Source organism: Oryctolagus cuniculus, chromosome 6 (assembly GCF_964237555.1).
Source record: "Oryctolagus cuniculus chromosome 6, mOryCun1.1, whole genome shotgun sequence".
In the NCBI taxonomy this organism is placed as follows: Eukaryota; Metazoa; Chordata; class Mammalia; order Lagomorpha; family Leporidae; genus Oryctolagus; species Oryctolagus cuniculus.
Window position 1 is genome coordinate 129616002 of NC_091437.1, and position 21663 is coordinate 129637664.

Sequence of the window (21663 nt, forward strand, 5' to 3'; positions counted from 1 at the left end):
CAAATGAAACTAAAAATCCTCATATAGCTTAAAATAAAACTGAAATGCTTGTATAGTTTACTGCCATGATATGTATTCTGAAACCTTCTTAGAGCTCTGCTCTGTTTCTGAAGGGATTCTACCCAATGTAGAATCAATGCCCGAGATCAAGAAACTGCTTCCTGACAGACACTAAAAATGATAGCTTGCCATTGGGTTCAGATTGGCCATTTCTGCCAATTTTACTGTCCTTTAAATCATTTTCTAACATTGTGATCATGGCATACAACTTAATGCAGAAAACAAATTACAGAGCAATGGATTCCATAGAGTTGGCAACAGCACCATCTGGTGGGGAAAATTTAATACTATCACTAAAATGGCAGCACAGGGCTATTCCTTTAAGGTTCTTCCATGTGTACTGCATCTCTGCTGTGTGTGGAGGCACAGGGGAGCAATGAGAAATGGTTGATAGTAACATCAGTTGATAGTAAGATCTTAATAACTCCTATGAAACTGAGCTGACTCAACAACACAGAATATTCTAGATCACATTTTTAAAATGCATAGAACTTGCACAAAATCCTTATTGAACCTTCATCAGCAAGGAGCAATTTTGACAAAATCTATGTCATCATCAGTTATAGACTTGCCAAATTCATTTTTGTAGCTTTTATACTGTGCTCTATAAATGCAGTTAGTTTCAGTAAAATAAACAAAATTAGTCAAGATGGCGATTTACAATACTGTTTCTCATCATCTGTGCTCCTACAGGTGAGATAATAGAAGCTCCTATGAGTTTGTCATTGAATAAAATGTACCTTATTTGCTTTCCACCCTTCTTCGATCAGTCCTGGCAAATTAACAAAAATTATTTCCCTTCTCAATTCTTATCAAACATATGAGATTATTACTTTCTTTTAAGATGCCAATTTACATACGCTGTTGAACTGGAAAACTGAGGCAATTGGGCAATTTGGGGGTAAATTTAATGTCTTAAAACAATCATCATAAGATAATGTGAATAATTATTTCAATTACTCCAATGTGCACAAACTGCTGGCAGACAAATCAACTACATTCAAGAGAAATGTGTTCAGCATCTACTGGTGTCCTGTACTGCCCAGATTCAGGTATTGGAGGATAAGTGAGGGTGTCTAAGATATAGGGAAACTTGCTATTAATCAGAGAGCTTTGCATTTAACTGTTAGATTCAAATGTGGCTGGTAGTGATGTTGAGGGTGTGGACATATGGCTTAAGGAAATGGCTTGAAATTCCAGGGATGCAGAATAAAGAACCTGAATAAAGAGGGGCAGCCATGAAGAAGAGCATAGGGATGGACAAACAGGATGCTTCTAAAGAGGGAGGTGGAAAAGCAATGGAAACCACATGCAACTTTCGCAGAGGCAGAGGTGACATGTATTTTACCTGACTCTTTAGCTAACGCTGCATTAGAAGGGGGCTACAGTCGGGATTTACCATCTCTCCTTGCATCGGCTATGACCTTGGCTGCAGACTTGCTCATCACATGCACGATGTACAGGGGGCAATTCACAGCATTGGCAATGGTGATGGCTCTCAGCGTGGCCTCTGCCTCCACTGCCTCTGGGCGGCACAGCTCGTGGCCTTCAGGGCCTGTTATTCCCAAAGCCAGCATCTTCTTTGCTCCCTAAAAAGACATCAGGAACAGAAACAGACAGCAAGGAGGTTTACTGATGACAAACACCTTATTTTATTGTAAGTTAAATGCACTGTCAGGCTTTTAGGGTGTATGTATATGTGTGTATACAGGGTGTGTGGAGTAAAAATAATTTAACATTCTGATAGTATATGTTCATTTTCCGTATGCACATTTCACTATCGAGTTCTTCTAATTGAACAGGTGACAAAGGGGGCAGGCGTTTGGGGCAGTGGTTAAGATGCCAACTAGGAACATTCACATCCCATATTAGAGTGCCTGGGTTTGAGTCCGGGCTCTACTGCCAGCTCCAGCTTCCTACTTGTGTGTACCCTGGGAAGCAGCAGGTGACGGCTCAGGTATGCTGGGATTCCTGCCATCCATGTGGGAAGCCTGGATCAAGTTATGGGTTCTTGGATTCAGCCTGCCCCAGCCCTGACTGTTGTAGGCATTTGGGATGTGAACCCATTGAGTGGAAGATCTCTTTGTGTCTATCTCCGTCTCTTTCAAATGAAGTGAAAATAAATTAACTAAATTAAAAAGAAAAGGTGAGAATATGAAGATAGGCACCAGTCCCCTCTTCAAACTCCTTTTTATCTTAGAAAAACAGGCAGGAAATCAAGACTGGAAGCAGTGAAGTGACTTTCCCAGTGTCACACATTTAGGCAGAGGAAGAGTCAAATTTAAACTCGTGTCTGGGGCAGACATTGGGCATAGGAATTAAGACGCTTCTGGGCTCGGTGCATCTCATATTGGAGTGCCTGGGTTTGAGTCCGAGCTCCACTCCCGATTCCAACTTCCTGCTGCTGGGGACCCTGAGAAACAGCAGGTGATGGCTCAAGTAGTTGGGCCCCTGATACTCACAAGGAGGACCCAAGTCTGAGTTCCAGGTTCCTGACTTCAGCCTGACCCAACCCTGGCTGTTGTGGGTATTTGGGGAGTGAATCAGCAGATGGAAGATCTCTTTCTCTCTCCCCACCTCCATTTTCAAATAAATAAGTTGATTTGAAAATTAAAAAGTAAATATAAATGCCACCTTTTTGATTTGACAGCCAATGCTCTCATCTCATTATTCCTCTCTGCCTTCTGGCAACTGCATTTCAACCTGACTTTCTTTAATGGGAGCTGAGCCTTGAGAAAGGAAAAAAAAAAAGCAGCTCCTATGAAGGATAAGAGACAGCTGCTTAAATCTTGCAGCTGGAGTCCCCTTTGGGCATTAATAATGGAATGAACATGAGAAATAAATATCATCTAGATTCCTCCAGAGCACATCTTAATACCCAGGATTCGGAAAGCTTCGGCTCTGAAAATCTATCTAATCAGACCACACTGGTGCTGTCCACACCGAGGCATTTCTTTTTTTTTTTTTTTATGACAGGCAGAATGGACAGTGAGAGAGAGAGAGACAGAGAGAAAGGTCTTCCTTTGCCGTTGGTTCACCCTCCAATGGCCGCCGTGGCCAGCGCACTGCGCTGATCCAATGGCAGGAGCCAGGTGCTTCTCCTGGTCTCCCATGGGGTGCAGGGCCCAAGCACTTGGGCCATCCTCCACTGCACTCCTGGGCCACAGCAGAGAGCTGGCCTGGAAGAGGGGCAACCGGGACAGAATCCGGCGCCCCAACCGGGACTAGAACCCGGTGTGCCAGCGCTGCAGGCGGAGGATTAGCCTAGTGAGCCGTGGCGCTGGCCGACACCAAGGCATTTCTATAGCAACAGCGGGAGCCACTAAAAAAGCAAAGCATGCAACCGTGCTGGGGGACACAAAGGAAAGTATCAGTGGGTTGTTGTGACCAGACAAGTTTGTCATCTAACAGAGGGAGCTGGTGTGAAACAGGGAAATCCTCATTCCAGTGCACACGATGCCACCTGAAGAGAAAGAGAGAGAGAGAGAGAATCTTCCATCTGTTGGTTACTCCCCAGATGGCTGCAATGGCCAGGGCTGAGCCAGCCTGAAGCTGAGAGCATCATCTGGGTCTCCCGCATGGATGTCAGGAAACTATGTACTAGGGCCATCATCTACTGCTTTTCCCAGGCAATTAGAAGGGAGCTGGATCAGAAATGGAGCAGCCAGGATACAAACTGGCACCCATATGGGATCCTGGCATCACAGACGGTGGCTTTACCTGCTATGCCACAATGCTGGGCCCTTACCTCTGCAATTAAGTCTCCGTTCTCTGCATGGACCTGAGCAATGGCTCCAATTTCCTTGCACCGTGAGAAGGCCGCATACAGCTCCACGTCTCCCACCATGTACAGGTCTTTATAGGCCATAAACATCTTAAAAGAATTAACACCTTTCTCTTGAGTTAGGATTTTCATTTCTTCCTTAACCTAAAAGGGAACAACAACATGTCACTCTTTGGTAATTTCAACATTTGCCACAAGGTTGAACTTGGAAGAGAACTAAGTAAAACCAGAAAACCAGTTTAGTTCCAGAAGAATGCAGTGAAGGCCTTGATCAACCTCCCTCCCCACTTAGACCCCACTTCATCTGAGTGAGTGCTGCTATTCTGATACTTTTAAATCATGAAGAAGTTAATTGCTTTCCCCAAAGTATTTCAGTTCTCTACCTGGCTATAAGATTATCTGCATCTGTTTCCTTACTTGAGGAAATTATTCAAGAAAGTAAAGATGAAGCCATGTGGCAGCAACAGAAGCAATCGTGCATCTAGAAGAAATCAAAGCTAATATGAGGTACAGGTTCTGGCTCCAGTCTGAAGACCACAGGATGGTTTTAAAGGGGAGGAGAGAATATAAATGGAGAGAAAGACATTCTGGTGTGGTGGTTAAGACACTGCATTGGACACCTACATGGCCCATTATAGTGTCTGGGCTTGAGTTCTGGCTCCGTTTCTTGTTCCAACTTCCCGCCAGTGCACACCCTGGGAAGCAGCTGTGAGGGCTCAAATGGCTGGATCCCTGCTATCCACATGGGAGACCTGGACTGAGTTCTAGACTCCTGGCTTTGGCCTGGCACAGTCCTGGCTACTGCAGGTATGTGGAGAGTGAACCAGCTGGTAGAAGATCTGTGTTGGTTTGTCTTCCTGCCTTTCTAATAATAATTATAATAATGGTAACAACAACAATAAAAAAGAGATGTCGATTGACCCAGGCTTGCCTGAGAAATTCTGAGAAATCTATGGTTCAGCCGTGGAGCCAGTGCAGCCAGGTGATGACTGGCAGCCCTAGGAGATGAGTGCTGGCTGCTCCCAAGAAAATGGAACAGTCGAACATCTCAGGGTCTTTCAAGGTTGCCAAGGGCAAGGAGCAAGTTACAGTCAAAACTCAGAAATTGCCTTCACAGGTCCAATTCAAGTCTCAAAAAGGATCAAAACATCAAAGGAAACATCAGTAGATTTGTACAAATAAAATTGTTTAAATTTCCCTATGTTAAAAGAACATGCAAATAGCTATATAACAAATATATATATATACAAAAATAGCTATATATATTTAAGCATAGGATTATTGATCATAGTCAAAAAAAGAGAAAAGAAGAAAGAAAGAGAGGGAGGGAAATAGGGAAAGACATAACAGAGATGAGGGGCATCACTTAGAATGGCATTTTTTTTGGAGAAAATTTAACCACAGCTGAGTACTATACACCTTGCTATTTGTATGCCAAATTGTCTGTTAAAGATTGATTACTTGTTTTATATTAACTTGGTGTCCAAAGCCTGATTTTGAAGGGGTGGTGAGAACATGTTACTTAAATCATGTCACTATAGTGAACCCTTCTACTAAAAGCATTTCTGAATTAAGACCAATGTGCAAAAACATGGGATTTAAATCCTAAGAAAGGGACCGGAGCTGTGGTGTGGCGGGTAAAGCCACTGCCTGCAGTGCTGACATCCCATATAGGCACCAGTTCAAGACCCAGCTGCTCCACTTCTAATACAGCTCTCTGCTATCCTGGGAAAGCAGGAGAAGATGGCCCAAGTCCTTGGGCCCCTGCACCCACGTGGGAGATCCGGAAGAGGCTCCTGGTTCCGGATCGGCTCAGCTCTGGCTGCTGAGGGCAATTGGGATGTGGATGGAAGATCTCTCTCTCTCTCTCTCTCTCTCTCTCTCTCTCTCTCTCTCTGCCTCTCCTTCTCTCTATGTGTAACTCTGACTTTCAAGTAAATAAATAAATCTTTTTTAAAAAAAATCCCAAGAAAAAGTTTCTTCAAAAGCACAAAACACGTTAGATGGGGAGAAGTCAATGTATTTTGACATCTCCCCAAACAGTCCTTTTTCTCTGAATCATGCTATTATTTCTGCAGTGCCCAAGTAATTCATGGACCAAGGCTGGCAGAGTTCTAGAATGAGTGCCTACCAGGGATAACGTCAGCAGAGCAGTGCAGGAAGAGCCCTGAGTCAGGAGGCAGCTGGGGAGGCCGGAGCTTTTGTCCCTTTTTCTCCCAAGAAGGGTCGGGAATGTGGGTAGAGGCATCGAGATTGACTGTTCTCCAGAAATGAAACATTTCTGACGAATTTCTCATCTATGGGGAAATATTCTTTTTAAAGGTTCTCAGGATGTCAAAGCTGAGAAAAAGAGAAACCAGCACTTTTAAATTACATTAAGGGGCAGGCATCTGGCTTGGCAGTTAAGACACTCAAATCCTACTCAGGGCTCCTCCACCCCCTCCTCCAGTTTCCTGCTGGTGCAGATTCCGGGAGGCAGCAGGTAAGGGCTAAGTAGCTGGGTTCCTGCCACCCACCTGGGAGACCTGGACTGTGCTCCCAGGGTTGGCTGTTGTGGGCATTTGGAAAGTGAACCAGTGAATGGAAACATGCCCTGTCTCTCTCGAATACATAAATACACACATTTTAAAAATTATATTTAAAGCATCTGTAATTCGCAGATTAAAGATCAGGAGAGATGTTGTGAATAAGCATAAATGACTTATCGTCATGTGATTTGTTTCACTGGGTTCAAAATTTAAAAAAGAACCAGACTGTGCAATGGGCACTCTTCCCTGCACCACTGACTTCCTGTCACTGGAAAGCAACCAGTGTCACCGGGTTCTTGGGTTTCCACAGCATCCGTTTGTGCAGGGCAAGGAGCAGGCCACCAAGTAGAACAAAGCGGAGCTGCAGCGCCTTACCTGGTCACTCCACCACGTCACCGCCACGTGAAGACTGTAGTCACAGCAGACTTTGGGGTCAGCCCAGCCGCGCCAGGTCTCGAAGGCCTCGATCAGGGAGCCTCCTTTCTGAGGAATGGCAAAATCGATGATCATGGTGGTGCCTCCGGCCAGGGCAGCCTGGAATCACAAGAGGGAGCCACCAAGCGGACATGAGTGCTCTGGTGAAAGCCTTGACCACCCTGAGCAATGTGCATTTGCAAGCCTTTGGACAATCGCGAAGGGACTGGGCACCTGCACCAAGATGCCGCCTGTTTGAAAGACCCAGAGAGACACGAATGGGTTTTGTGTAAAGTTTGAAGTATGAAAACTGCTAGAATTGTTTCTGCAAAACAACAACAACAACAATAATAATAGTAATAGATCTGAAAGATGAAGATGGCTTTGGTGGCAGAAGTGTGGTATGGCAGTTAAGACACTGCTTGGGATGCCCTAGTCCTGTATTGAAGTGACTGAGTTCAAGTCCCAGCTCCATTTCTTTCTTTTTTTTTTTAAGATTTATTTATTTGAAAAGCAGAATTACAGAGAGGTAGAGGCAGAGAGGGAGAGAGACAGAGGTCTTCCGTCCGTTGATTCATTCCCCAAATGGCTACAACACCAGAGCTGGGCCAATCCGCTGCCAGGAACAAGGAGCTTCCTCCAAATCTCCCCAGCAGGTGCAGAGGCTCAAGGACTTGGGCCACCTTCCACTGCTTTCCCAGGCCATAGTAGAGAGCCAGATTGGAGGTGGAGTGGCCAGGACTCGAACCGGCACCCAAATGGGCTGCCAGGGGCACAGGTGGCTGCTTTACCCGCTAAGTCCCAGCACTGGCCCCTGCTCCAGCTCCATTTTTGATTACAGCTTCCTGCTAATACACACCCCAGGAGGCAGAAGGTTTTGGCTTAAGTCACTGGGTCCCTGTAATCCATATAAGAGATCCAGATTGTGTTTTAGACTGCTGGCTTCTGCTTGAGGACATTTGGAGGGTTAACCAGTGGATGGAAGAACTCACTCACACACTCTCTCTCTCTCCCTTTCAAATAAAATGGAAATACATGAAATTTAAAAATAAAATGGCTTTGACACAAAGAAAGCAGAATGAAGACTGTAAAGCAAAACCAAAATGGAAAAGTGGAAAAGATTGAAACATTTTTCTTCAAGAAACCTCAATCTTGTCAAATTCCATTTTATGAGGCTCCGTCCTGGAGTCCTGTGTCGCTCCCCCATTCGCGGAGGAACGACACAGGACCCTGCGCTGTTCTTTTGTCTGCTCGGCCCTTCCCGGGTTAGCTGCCGTTCCCTCATTCGTGGAGGAATGACGCCGTCCCGGGTTAGCTGCCGACCCCTCCACCTCCGTGGAGGGGCGGCACCCCCCCGCTGCTTTCCCCACTTCCGCGGAGGAACGGCACAGGCACACCGCTGGCCAGCTCTCAGGGGTTCCTCAGATGTTCCTGGTGCATGTTGTCTCTGTCTTCCTTTATAGTCCTCTTCCACCAATCCCAACTCTGCTACCCACACGCTGAGCACGCTGCTCTCCTCCAATCAGGAGCAGGATCGGCTCCTGCCACTCGTCAGCCAAATTGGCGAGGCAGCTGCGTAGAAGTTTACTCCTCCCCAGCGCCATATTGTGGGAGAGCAGATGCATAGAATAAGTCTTAATTCCAGTAACTTAGTCTAGTCTCAGTTGCTCCCCACAGTCCTGTGTCTCCATTTGCCATGTGATGCTCAGAGATCCTGGAGCCTCACACACTTCCAGCTTTGTCTCCATCTCCCACAGCCAGAGCTGCTGGTGACTCCTTAATGTTTCTTTGATTATCGGCCCCAGTATCTATTTTCCCTGCCCTGAGACCCTTCCTGTCTCTCACTTTGACTATCTGAACACAGTCTCCATTAGTCTTTATCACTCCTGTTCTGCTCCCACCTCTGTCAATGCAAACCCCTCACGTCAGAGGGAAGTTTCCAAAGCACAGATATGACCACATCACTCCAAAGATTAAGGGCAATGGGGGACTGGGCAGAGGTGGATGGAGGGGTACAAAGTGACAATTAGAAGGAGGGTGTACTGGTTATTGCACAGTAGTGTGGTTGTAGTCAGCACTTGCACATTATATATTCCAAAATAGCTAGAACAGAGGATTTTTAATATTCCCACCATAAAGAAGGGATAACTGAGGTAGTGAATATGCTGATTGCCCTGATTTGATCACCACGCAAGTTATGCATGCAATGAAACAGCACATTGTACCCAGGAATATGTACAATTATTTCATGTCAATCAAAAAATTAAAAATTTGAAAAGTAAAAAAATAAGTGTCAATACTTCTCACTGCCTCTGGAATAAGTTTCATTTTTTTAAAAAAAAAATCTATTTATTTATTTGAAAGTAAGAGTTGAGAGGGAGAGAGAGAATGCCTTCCATTTGCTGGTTCACTTCCCAGATGGCCATAACGGCTAGGGCTGAGCTGGGCCAGAGCCAGGAGCTAGGAGCTTCATATGGGTCTCCCAAGTGGGGGATGGGGCTATCCTCTGCTGCTTTTCCCAGGTCATCAGCAAGGAGATGGGTTGGAAGTGGAGAAGCTGGGACACGAACTGGCACCCATATGGGATGTTAGCATTGCAGGCGGCAGCTTTACCCACTGTACCACAATGCCTTCCTCCAAAGTTTCATCTTCTTAACATGGTGTATAAGTCCTGGATCCTGTCTCAACTCTCAGTATACCCCTTGGCATATCATATTACATTATTATCATGGCTAATTTTAAAATTATGAATCGAATACCTTTGGCTCAATACTTAAAATGATTTCATTTAAAGTAAAACCACAAGAGGGGTTCACATGCTTTTAACTGTCATATTCAGAGGAAGCAAGTGAAGAAAACAAGCTCTGACGTGGATGGGGAACCATGAGGGCAGACGAAGCTCAGTCGGGCCTGATTAGCGCTGGTCTCCTGAGCAATTCCTTAACCTCTGCGCGCCTCTGGCTCCTCTGCAGTGAGGACACACACAGGCACTTGGGAGGATTAAGCTGAGGTGATGGGCACTCTGTGCTTTGTAGAACTTGACTCCCAGCAGGGACTTTGTGAACTTCAGCTCAGGGTGCCTCAACAGCCTTGGTGCCACCATTGCAGTCTGAATGTTTTCACTTCCCCTCCATCTATCTCAGTGCCAGAATCACGGTCACGTTACAACACAGGAGGAGAAGTGTCGCCAGCCTCTTTCCTAGCCCCCTTTTCAAACACCCCCTTGGCTTCCCTGCACAGCCCCCCCCTCCCCCGCCCCAGTCTCCCCATCCATACTTGGTAGGAGAACAGTGCTGCTCTACCTCCTTTTTCTGGCTTATTTCCAGTCTTTCTAAATTTTTCCTAAGTCACTTGGCCTTACTCTGATTTTCTTGTTTAAAATCTCACTTTTTATATGAAATCCTGTACTTTGTCTCCACCTTTACATAGCAACACCTCATTCACGGCAAAACAATACATACTTGTATTTCCTAAGAAACCTTTATTGTTGTAATGACAATACTAGAAAAAAATCAGGCTCTGTATTTTTATTTGAATACAGATGAATCGTCTCTTCCTCCAAGGGTCTTTCCAATGCAAAACAGACATCCCTTGTGGACGAAGAGTATTTATTCTAACAGAAGCTCTGTTAATTAAAGTGGTAGAAGAAAGTTCTTTCCTAGTGTTTACTGAACTAGAAAATCAAGCTTAAAAATTATTCTTTCCCTATTCAAAGTTTAGCATATGAAAACCGTGGGGAAACTGGATATAGTCATCCCCCAGTGTCTGTGAGGGATTGGTTCCAAGACTCCCTGCAAATATCAAAATTCATGGATACTCAAGTCCTTTACATGAAATGGCATGGCATCTGTAAATAACCTATTTCTAGCCTTCCATACCTTTAAATCCTCTCCAGATAACTTACAATATCTAATGTGATGACAATGATATGTAAAATGGTACCATGGTGTATTTTTTAGGGAGTAATGACAAGAAAACATCTATACACATTCAGTACTGACATGATTTCTAAAAAGATATTTCAATCTTCAGCTGGTAAAATCTGTGCATGTGGAGCCCACAGATGTGGAAGCTGCTGACTGTACATGGCTTGTGGGAGTGTGGAAAACAGTTCAGAGCTCCTCAGAAAGTTAAGCATGTAGTTACCTCAAGACCCAGCAATTCCGCTCCTAGGTACATATCCAAGAGAAATGAACGCATGGCCACACAGGTGGACAAACATTCAGCAATAGCCAGAAAGTCAAAACAGCCTAAATGCCCACCGACTAATGAGTGGCTAAACAAAAGGTGGTCTGCTCCTAGGTTGGTGCTGTGGCATAGCTGATAAAGCCACTGCCTGCAGTGCCGGCATCCCACATGGGTGCCAGTTTGTGTCCCGGCTGCTCCACTTCTGATCCAGCTCCCTGTTAATGGCATGAGAAAAGCAAAAGAAGATGGCCCAAATGCTTGGGCCCTTGTCATCCATGTGGGAGACCTGGATGAAGCTCCGAGCTTCAACCTGGCCCAGCAATGGCCATTGTGACCATCTGGGGCATGAACCAGTAGATGGAAAGTTTCTCCTGTCTGTCTATCTGTCTCTGTGTGTGTGTGTGTGTGTGTGTGTGTGTGTGTGTGAAATCCACCCTACCACGTGAAATCCACCACCCTGGCCATAAAAATGACTGAAGTACTGATGCATGCTACAGCGTGGAGGGACCTTGGAAACGTGGTAAGTGGAAGATGTCAGTCATACACACAAACTGCAGGCTGTACAATTCTATTTGTAAGAAATGTTCAGGAGGAACAAATCCAGAGAAGCAGCAAATGGGACAGGGGCTGCCTGGGGCTGGAGGAGAAGTGGAGAGTGGGAGGTAATAGGAAAATAGGATGGTGCTAAAATCTACTGTGGTGATGCTTGCACAACTGTTGGGAATATACTGAAAGCCACTGAATTGTACACTTTTTTCTTTTACAGGCAGAGTGGACAGTGAGAGAGACAGAGAGAAAGGTCTTCCTTTGCCGTTGGTTCACCCTCCAATGGCCGCCACGGCCGGCGTGGTGCGCTGATCTGAAGGCAGGAGCCAGGTGCTTCTCCTGGTCTCCCATGGGGTGCAGGGCCCAAGTACTTGGGCCATCCTCCACTGCACTCCCTGGCCACAGCAGAGAGCTGGCCTGGAAGAGGGGCAACCGGGACAGAATCCGGCGCCCCAACCGGGACTAGAACCTGGTGTGCCAGCGCCACTAGGCAGAGGATTAGCCTATTGAGCCACGATGCCGGCCCACACTTTATTTTTTTTAAAAGATTTATTTGTTTTAAGTCAGAGAGAGAGAGAGACAGAGAGAGAGATCTTTTATCCACTGATTCACTCTCCAGATGACTACAAAGGCAAGGGTTGAACCAAGCCAAAGCCAGAAGCCAAGAACTTCATCCAGGTCTCCCACTTGGGTTCAGGGGCCCAAATACTTGGGCTATTCTCTTCTGCTTTCCCAGGCCATTAGCAGGGAGCCTAATAGAAAGTGGAGCAGCCGGAATTTGACTGGTGCCCACAAGGGGTGCTAGAATTTCAGGTGGAAGCTTTCCCACTGCATTGTAATTCTGGCCTCAAATTGTTCCCTATAAAAGAACAGGTCTTCAAAGAAGGAGGTACCTTTCTCTGAAGGGAGGAGAGAACCTCCACTTTGACTATGACCGTGTCTAAACAAGATAAGAGTCGGAGAACTCAGGGGGCTTCCATAGCCTTGGAAACTCATGACTGGAGCATGGGGAGATTACTGAGGCCATAGATAGGAGCGTCAATTTGTAAAGTCAACAACAGGAGTCACTGTGCACTTACTCCTCATGTAGGATCTCTGTCCTTAGCGTGCTGTACATTGAGACTTAATGCTATAACGAGTACTCAAACAGTATATTTCACTTTGTGTTTCTATGGGGGTGCAAACTGTTGAAAGCTTTACTTAATGTATACTAAACTGATCTTCTGTAAAAAAAAAAAAAAAGAAGAAGAAGAAATTATCAATTCCCAACTTGACTCTCACTGGGATTAAACATGACAATAGGTCTGATCTGATTTCATCATCATTTAAAAAATCATCTATTATTTTTCACTTTATGTTTCTGTGTGGGAGCAAACTGTTGAAATCTTTACTTAATGTATGCTAAACTGATCTTCTGTATATAAAGAGAATCGAAAATGAATCTTGATGTGAATGGAAGGGGAGAGGGAGTGGGAGAGGGGAGGGTTGCGGATGGGAGGGACGTTATGGGGGGGAAGCCATTGTAATCCATAAGCTGTACTTTGGAAATTTATATTCATTAAATAAAAGTTAAAAAAAAAGAACAAATCTTTGGACAACATGTTGAGTGAAATAAGACATGGAAAAACAAATACCACATGTTCTCCCCTATATGTGGGAGATTAAAAAAAGAATAAATATCTCACAAAAATCTAAAAAAAAAATTGTTCCCTATAAATGGCTGAATTACACTTCATGTGAATTACACAATAAGATTGTTATCAAAAAGTTTACCACATGCAGCCATTCCATGGCCTGCAGAAGGTGAGAAGACCATATAAACCATCAAAGATTCTGCTCTCAGAGTTTTTATAGTCTAGAGAGGGAAAGACATAAATGTGAATAAATAATTCTAACAAAAATAGCTGGTTTGTGATACTTCTACTTTTTGTAGTAAATGGTAGTATAGAAATTGCTACATGGAGGTAGAAATTGCTACATGGAGGTAGAAATTGCTAAGCTCCCTAGAAGAGATACGGAGACAAAGACTGGGAATTCAGAGGAGGGGAAGTTCAGCTCAGAGATCATAGAAAGCTGTGGTTTAAATCAAGATTAGACCATCTGTGTGGAATTTGCCAGTAAGTACAGCTTCTAATTCATGGCGAGCAGTTCTAACATGCCAGGAGCTCGTGTGGTATTTTGCATGGTTACTCATCTCAACAGTTCTGCAATAGGTACTGTTATTAACCCATTTTAGAGCAGAGGAAACTGACCCCAGAACCCTTTAAATGACTTGGACAAAATCTCACAGCTTGCGAGGGACAAAGACAGGACAGGGACCATAGTGCCAGGGGAGGCTCTGAGAAAGAGGATGGATGGGAAAGTCAGAAATTCAGCAGAATCTGATTAAGGAAGAAATAAGGTGACTGGGGACCTTAGAAAGTGGCGGTTCCCAGTAGACTAACATGGGGCAATGGTTGTTCCTAGCAGCAAAGGGAGTCAGGTGAGTCCAAGGGACTGGGATGATGGGTGGAGAGAAGAGGAGCGCCATCTGGTGTTCAGGAGGAGTATGGACCGTTCACTTGGTGATATCTGACGACAGGAAGAAATGCAGACTGGATGGTGGAGAACCGTCAAGAACAAGAGAAAGACATGCAAGTGACCTTGTGAGGGATGCCAGGGGCTCCCAAGGCAGAGGCCAAGGAGAAAGAAGCACGACATACAATCCACAGGGACGTGCTCTGAACACACCGACACTGATCATAAAAACAAAACCAGACTGGGCCAAAACAAAACATCCACGGAGGTAATTTCTGGGTAGAAGGTCTCAAAGTTGTTTAAGTTTTCCTCTATTTAAATTTTATTTTTAACATTAGCTAAATTTTTTATAAAAAAGCATAAGAAAAATATGGTACATGGACATGACACACAGGCATATATCTACATATAAGATGTATAAATGAAGTAGACAGAGCTGCTGATGGACTTTCTCCCAGACTGAAGAAGTGATGGTCAAGGGAGCACCCTCCAAAATGTAAAGAAGATGCGAATTCCTGAGGCCACACTTTGCAAGCTCCTGAGTAAGGAGGAACCACAAATGCTCCTGGAAGGCGTGAGAGGGAGAAGGAAGAGAAGAAGCTGGAGGAGAAAGAGCGGAAGGAGGAGGAGGAGAAGCAGAAGAGCAGCCACTTTCCTTTCTTTCTCCTCCCTCCCCCACTCCCCCACTCCCCCCAGACTGGGGATGAACTCTTAGGAACAGTAGTGAATGGGAGAGAAGCGCGGGGGCTGAGGGTCTTGCACACTGTGATACGAAACCCAGCTGTTTCTGCTGCTTCCTTCTGATTGATTTCTCCCCACTGTTACTGTCAATTAGCCAACCAGAATGCATTTACCTTTTCTAGTCTTGGTTCCTACATCACTTCTCTCATCTCCTCATTACCCTAGTTGCTCTCCCTCTGAGGCCTTCCAATGTATCTAAAACCCTCTTTGTGGGGGCGGGGGTCAGGAGAGCCTACACCATCTCCAGGGCCAATGCAATGGAGCATCAATCGAGATAAACTCTTAACCGTCAGTGGGTCATAATGTTATGTAACATAAGATTTAAGAATGTATTCAGCTGTGAACCATGATTGAAAGCATCCCCAAACATTCTTTTCCTTTTTATGATGCCACTGAGCTTTCATTTCTGAGTGCATCCTGAAACAAGTGAGTTTGTTTCACTAAAATCCATCACAAGACCTGCTCCACCCAAGTATAATAAGAAACCCAATAGTGCTTCTGAGCCTTCAGGAGAAACGCTCTTGGCTGAATCTCTTGCATTTTCTCAGTCATTAAGACTTATGGAAACAAACTTCAGCATTCCGACTGATGTCTATGATGGATGCTCATTCAGCTTTGCACAGCTGCCCTGCATGTGGCCTGTCCACTCCCAGCTCCTTGCCTGCCCTAGTGTGCAATCCAAATGGCACCATCACCCATCTGACCATGCCAACTAGAGATCAGAGTCACTCTTGACGTCTGCCTCTTCCTACCTGTATCCTCAAATCCAACCCTCCAACAACCCTGATAACTCTCTGATGGACTGCAGGAGTCCTTCAATTTCCTGCACTTCAGCTCCCCTGCCCTGTGGCACCTTTGTCTTCACAGTGGAGTGAAGAATGAGAAGGAACAGGTAAAGGAAAGGAAGAAGGCTGTGAGTGTGTGTATTATGGTTAGGTTATCACTGAGCAGCTAGAGGTCGGTGTCCCTGGGAACCCTCAGGAAACAATGCACACTCAACTCCAAAGTAGGAGACACACCTGCCACATACTTGCCTTGCCTTACTAGCCATGTCCAATCATTCAGTGACTTCTCTTTGTGCGTAAGATGAAGAAAAATCACTACACAGCTCCCAAGGCCCTGCATGACCTCAACTTTAGCTACCTCCTCCGGTTCCTACTGAGCAAGTCACTAGCCCCACTCTAGCAACATTTCCCCCACTAGTCTGGGAGACCTCCGACTTCCTCTGTACCTCAGAGACATAAGGCATGTTCTTCCCTCCCCTACCTACCTGTTTCAGAGATTCTTAACCCTAGTTCTTGCTAGTCATCTGTGGAACTTCCACTTCTCCCCCAGAGATTCTCACAAAATCGGTGTTGCTTCATCTCTGTATGCCTTATGCCCATTACTGGGCCTGAAGCATAAATATTCTCTAAATGTTTAAGGGAGAAAGGGAGGGAGGGACCAGTGAATTTTTCCCAAAAAGTCATGAGATGGAATAATTATAATGATTTACCTTTTCTATATCAAGTTGCAAAAACTGCATAAGTTGCATGTAAATATGAAATTTAAATGTGAAATTCATTTTCTCCCCAGCATTGCTAGCCCTGGCCATACAGTTTCATAGATCCCTCTATGGCAATATTATCATGAAACACAGGCTCTGAGCACATCCAAAGGCTGAATGCCTACTTCTGTCCAAAGCCCACCACCCAGTCAGTGATAACTGACTTTTAAAAAAAAGTTACTATTTTACTTGAAAGGCAGTTACAGAAAGAGATAGGGGGAGGGGGAAGGAGGGGGAAGGAGGGGGAAGGAGGGGGAAGGAGGGGGAAGGAGGGGGAAGGAGGGGGAAGGAGGGGGAAGGAGGGGGAAGGAGGGGGAGATCTTCAATGTCCCACGTGGGTACAGGGCCCAAGTTCTTGAACCATTCTCCTTGGCCTTCCCAAGCACATCAGCAAGGAGATGGATCAGAAGTAGAGCATCCACAACTTGAATCAGCACTCAAATGGGATGCAGGCGTAGCAGGCCAGGGCTTAACCTGCTCTGCCACAATACCTATGCCTAACTAGGACTTTTAACAAACAAAACTGTGGCTTTTGTTTCTATGCCTCAGTTAAAAACTACTTGGTTTAAAAAAAAAAAAAAGAAAAACAAAACGGGATTTTTTTTAAAGATTTATTTATTTATTTGAAAGGCAGAGTTACAGAGAGAGAGGTCTTCCATCCACTGGTTCACTCCCCAAATGGCTGCAACAGCTAGAGCTGTGCTGATCTGATGCCAGGATCTTCTTCTGGTTTCTCATGAAGGTGTAGGGCCCCAAGCACCTGGGCCATCTTCTACTGCTTTCCCGGGCCATAGCAGAGAGCTGGATCAGAAGTGGAGCAGCTGGGACTTGAACCAGTGCTCATATGGGATGCTGGCACTGCAGGTGGTGGCTTTACTGACTATACCACAGCGCCGGCCCCTCCATTTTGTTTTACTTAAGTCAATTTTTAAGGTCTTTGCTTTGTGTAAACAACAGATCCCTAGGACTCAGGAATTCATGACTGTCCCTGTGACACGCAATTTCATGTTCCGTGCAATGAAGCATAACTGAAAAATGTAAGTATCCACCCTCAGTCTGACTTGACCTGTGAGAGAGTGCGCCAGGAGGGACTGGGGGATAGACGCTGGGTATCTGTCAAGGCGCACCTGTCAGCCAGGGAACCTGCTCCTGGTGCTGAAGCCAGGAGGACCGGCAACTGAGCAAAAGGGAAAGGCTCAGAGTTCAAAGGGAGTCACAGTCCTCAGCATTCACTCTGGAGTGCTGGAAGGCTACCGCGTATAACCAATCATTAAAGCCCAGACATTAGAGACCCGGAATCCTGCAGCCTGTTTGCCTCTGAGACCCAACACCAGGGTCTCCTCTGGAACTGTTGTACCAACCACGACGTAGACTGGGTTTCCGAGAGACGCTTCCTGACTGAGTCAAGGGGACCTCACTACCAGCCCGCCCCATCCTGAGTGCGGAGTTATTTAGCGCCAGATGGCAGATGAGATTCCAAAATACATGACTATCCCACGACAATTATTTTGAGCCGAGCGCATTTGAGAATAAGCTTTTATCCTGAATTTTCATATCTGCTGTAGACTCAACTGTTATAAATATCCTCTCGGGGAGTTCTGCAAAAAGGGAAGATTGATTCATCACCAGACGGGAAGCCCACAACACACCTAAACAGACGCTGCCATAAACTATTGGATCTCCCAGCTCTTCTCCTTTGGGCCTGTTTACCGCCCCTCAGTGTTATCTGTTCTCTTGTTCCTCCGTATCCCACCTTTCCCAATTGCGAGGTCACTGTTTTGTTTCCATAAATGCCTTCTCCCCCTCTCCTCCTCCTGTGAACATGGCATGTAAGCCTAAAAGCTAACCACCTCCTGGAGTCACATTTTTCTGGGAATTCCTAATGTACATGCACGGATATTAAAAAGTCTGTTTTTCTCTTGCTAATCTTTTATCCGTTTAATTTCCAGGTTCCCAATCACTACACGTAAAAGGTAGAGAAAAAATTTTCCTTCCTAACAGCAGCTTGATGGAAACCTTGGCTACCTGTGTTGGAGACAAAACACCCAGGCCAGACAAGTGAGGGAGCAATCACCTGTGGAAAAGCAGAAGTACTAAAGGATGAAAATCAAAAGGCAAGAACTAGATTCCGATACACTCAGGGAAGAGTCCTCACCCACGCACTCTCAACAGGGCCCATGCCTTACTCAGCATCAAGTGGCTTCAAATTAATCTTGGAGATGGTGTTTTCCTTCTTTTAATTAGCCCAAAGGTTAATGTTGTAATCATTAAATAGTCATTCAAGAAAACCAGAAAATCACAAACGCTTGGAGCTGAAACATGCAGCCTATTCACACAATGTGAACGTTCACAGCTCAGCCTTACCAGTAATTAAAGAAATGATGCCCTTAAAATTCTGTTTCCCCATTAAATTGGCACAGATATTTTAAAAAGTCAGTTTACACCTCTGACCAGAACGCAGGGAAATGGGAACCATACTCCGAGTGTGAACTGAAGGGCATTCAGCATGTACCACCACACTCCCTGAAGGGGGATACATGCCATATGGAACTCGCTCCAGTCGGGCGCTTCCGGGACATCCTGGCCCCGATACCCAAAGAAACGGAAGCCTGATGCTCAAGAGATACCAAGGCCGGAGAGAAAGATCTGCTTCCAGGAGGACACGGAATCGGCTTCTCCAGCAACATTTAAGGACAAGGAGGAGTACTGAGGTGACTGATTCCAAACAGCATGCCCAGTTAGGTGAGAGGAAAAACAATGCTTCTATGCCCCCTAAAGAGAAAAATCTGAACAGATAGGAAGCAAAATGTTAAAAGTACAGCTGGTGTAAAATCTGGGGATTTTAATATTCTTCTGTAAGTTTTTAACAGAACCTTATTCATTCAACTAATATACTGTACAGTTTAAATGCCTGAGTGTTTTCTTCAGGCCTGGATAAGTATATGCCATGTTCCACAGCTTAACAATTTTTGTTCATCAAGTTGTTTGTTTAACCAAGGCCTCATTTCACAGACAAGGAAACGCTGACAGCCCGAGAGAGCGAGCGACTTGCTGGAGGTCGCAGAGTGAGCCCTCACAGCCCCTGGAGTGCAGCCTGGAGCTCTGGCGAGCAACAGAAAGAGATTTGGTTTGCACCCAAGGTTCCTGAAGTACGTGCTTTCCAAGGGGAGGAAGCTCCCTAAATACAACCACAAACGTGTGCTTGATCATACGCCTCAATGACATTTAACCAAAAAGTTCGAGACAAAGTATAGTTTCCTTTCTCAATAAATCTAAGAACTTTTTGCTTTTTCCAAAAAAGAAAGAAAAAAGTATACTGCATATTTTCCTAATTATTAAAAAGATAAATCTACCAGCTACTGACTACTAGTTTTTCATGCAATCCACCACTCCAACCTGCACATGTCTGAATATAAACTTATGTATATCTGAAAACTTGCCAACCTCTTGTAATTTACTCCCTTATCACAGGATATAACAATAGCAAAGTCATAATTTCTTCAAGTTTACTGAATCCATAGTATGCACTTAATAAAATATCCCATTGTCCTTTCTTGTGGATATTGAATTATTAAAAGACCCCAATGGAACAACAAAATGAGATATGAATTCTTTAAAGAAGGACATTGTTTCCATTAGTTATATCAGATAGAAAGTTTTTAACCTGTAATTCAGTAAATCAATTATTGGCTGTAAACCAATCTCTGACATGAATTAGATTTGCAAAACATGTAACCTTTACTTGACCTATATTTCATTTTTTAAATGGGGCCCCAGCACAATCTGTGTGATCAGTAAGTAGATTACCACAAACAGTATCCCTTCTACTTGTCAGATATTATAAATGATCAGCCTGGTGGATACAGAAAGCAAACAGCTATTGGTCTAACCTTTCAGGAGATTGGGGCCCATCTTCTGAAAGCCTGATCTATCATTTTTACTTTACAGCTTTCCGTATCACGGTACCCATTTCTGTACCCTTGACGATGATGTGGCTATAAATGCACCTACAAAAACCTTACGAACGTAATAGCTTCCATGTGTATTTACTTTGATAGCCTTGCCTGCCTCCAGCCTTGGGAAGGCAAAGAGCTGCGGTCTTTTCTAAGGATTGCCCTGCTCTGTTTTAGAGAAAAGCCATCTCCCAGTCACACGCAATGCACGCAGCCTCCTCATCCATCATTTGCCACCCTGACAAATCTGAACATTAGGTGAATTTTCAAAGGAATAGAGTCTTGTCACTAAGAGTTCTAGTGCTGGGGCAGGCAGAACTGAATTTGAAGAGCCACTCAGCCGCTTACTGGGTGTGTGGCCTTAGGTAACTTTCGTTTCAGTCTCCTCCACTGTAAGATGCAGATAAAGGTACCTGGATTGTTGGAAGATAATGCACACTTGAGTCCAGTGTCCGGCATCCAGCAAGTGCTGGATAAACCAATGTTGCTCAACACTATTAATAAGATATTTTTTCAGGCATAACGGATAACACAACCAGCATTTACAAAAGGAAAGGATCCTTTTGTAATTTCCTCCCTAATTTCTCAAAACAGAGACCCACTGATCTTGCCCTGTAGACCAGGAAAGAATGAAAAGAACTTCCCGATGCCCTCCTTCCAGAACTCAGGCAAACACTGTGCTCCCGAGGTCCCTGCCTCAGCTGTTTTTGGGGCTGGCAATGGTTACTTCCTGGGATCCAACAGACTGGTTTGCAAGTAGACTTCTGCAACCCAGCTCCTTCATGAGTCCTGTTTAACGTTCAACATGAATTTGGGGTTTTCTAGACCTTTAACCTTAATATCTTAATATTTTCTACTTCAGAACCTAAGCTCATGGAGAACATGTTTTTGTTTAATGTTTTGATAACCTGGAAGCACAGGAATGCCTAGAAAATCAGCTGGTGGATAAATCCTTTCAGGTAGGCTAGAAGAATCTGCCTTCCCAGTTAGGAGTTGTAAATCTCCCCTGGCTAGAAAATCCCAGAATGGCCTAGCAGAAAAGACCACGAACCCGGACCTCAGGGCACACGCAGAAACCTTGAAAAAGGGTGGGAAGGGTCCTCTCCCACAGCAATCCAACGCCCTCCCTGATGGAAGGGTGAGAAGTGAAAGGAGGCCTGACAATAGAAAACAGCTGCTTCCCCCGCCCCCGCCAGGGGTGGTGTTTGGTGGTCTGCCCTGCCATCGGCGGAGCACCTGGTTACCAGGTTGCCTCTGTAGAAACAAAAACTGCTTGCACTATACCTGGCAATAGCGGCTACAAAGTTTCTTAGAGGCACACACACACATGTAATCGCAAACAGGTAAAACTATCTCAGTTACCTAAAAGAGCATGTTAAAACGCAT

At 45.0% G+C, this 21663-nt stretch overlaps 1 protein-coding gene across 10 annotated transcripts in view; it reads right to left on the reverse strand.

Moving 5' to 3' along the window:
• DPYS (dihydropyrimidinase) overlaps window positions 1-21663 on the reverse strand; it is a 111215-nt gene that overhangs the window by 87877 nt on the left and 1675 nt on the right. For all 10 annotated transcript variants that reach the window (XM_051844759.2, XM_051844755.2, XM_051844758.2 and 7 more), the window contains exons 2-4: window positions 6748-6906; window positions 3809-3988; window positions 1460-1649 (exon numbers count right to left, since the gene is read on the reverse strand). In XM_051844759.2, the coding sequence (XP_051700719.1) occupies window positions 1460-1649; window positions 3809-3988; window positions 6748-6906 (529 nt within the window). The remainder of the gene's footprint in view (window positions 1-1459; window positions 1650-3808; window positions 3989-6747; window positions 6907-21663) is intronic.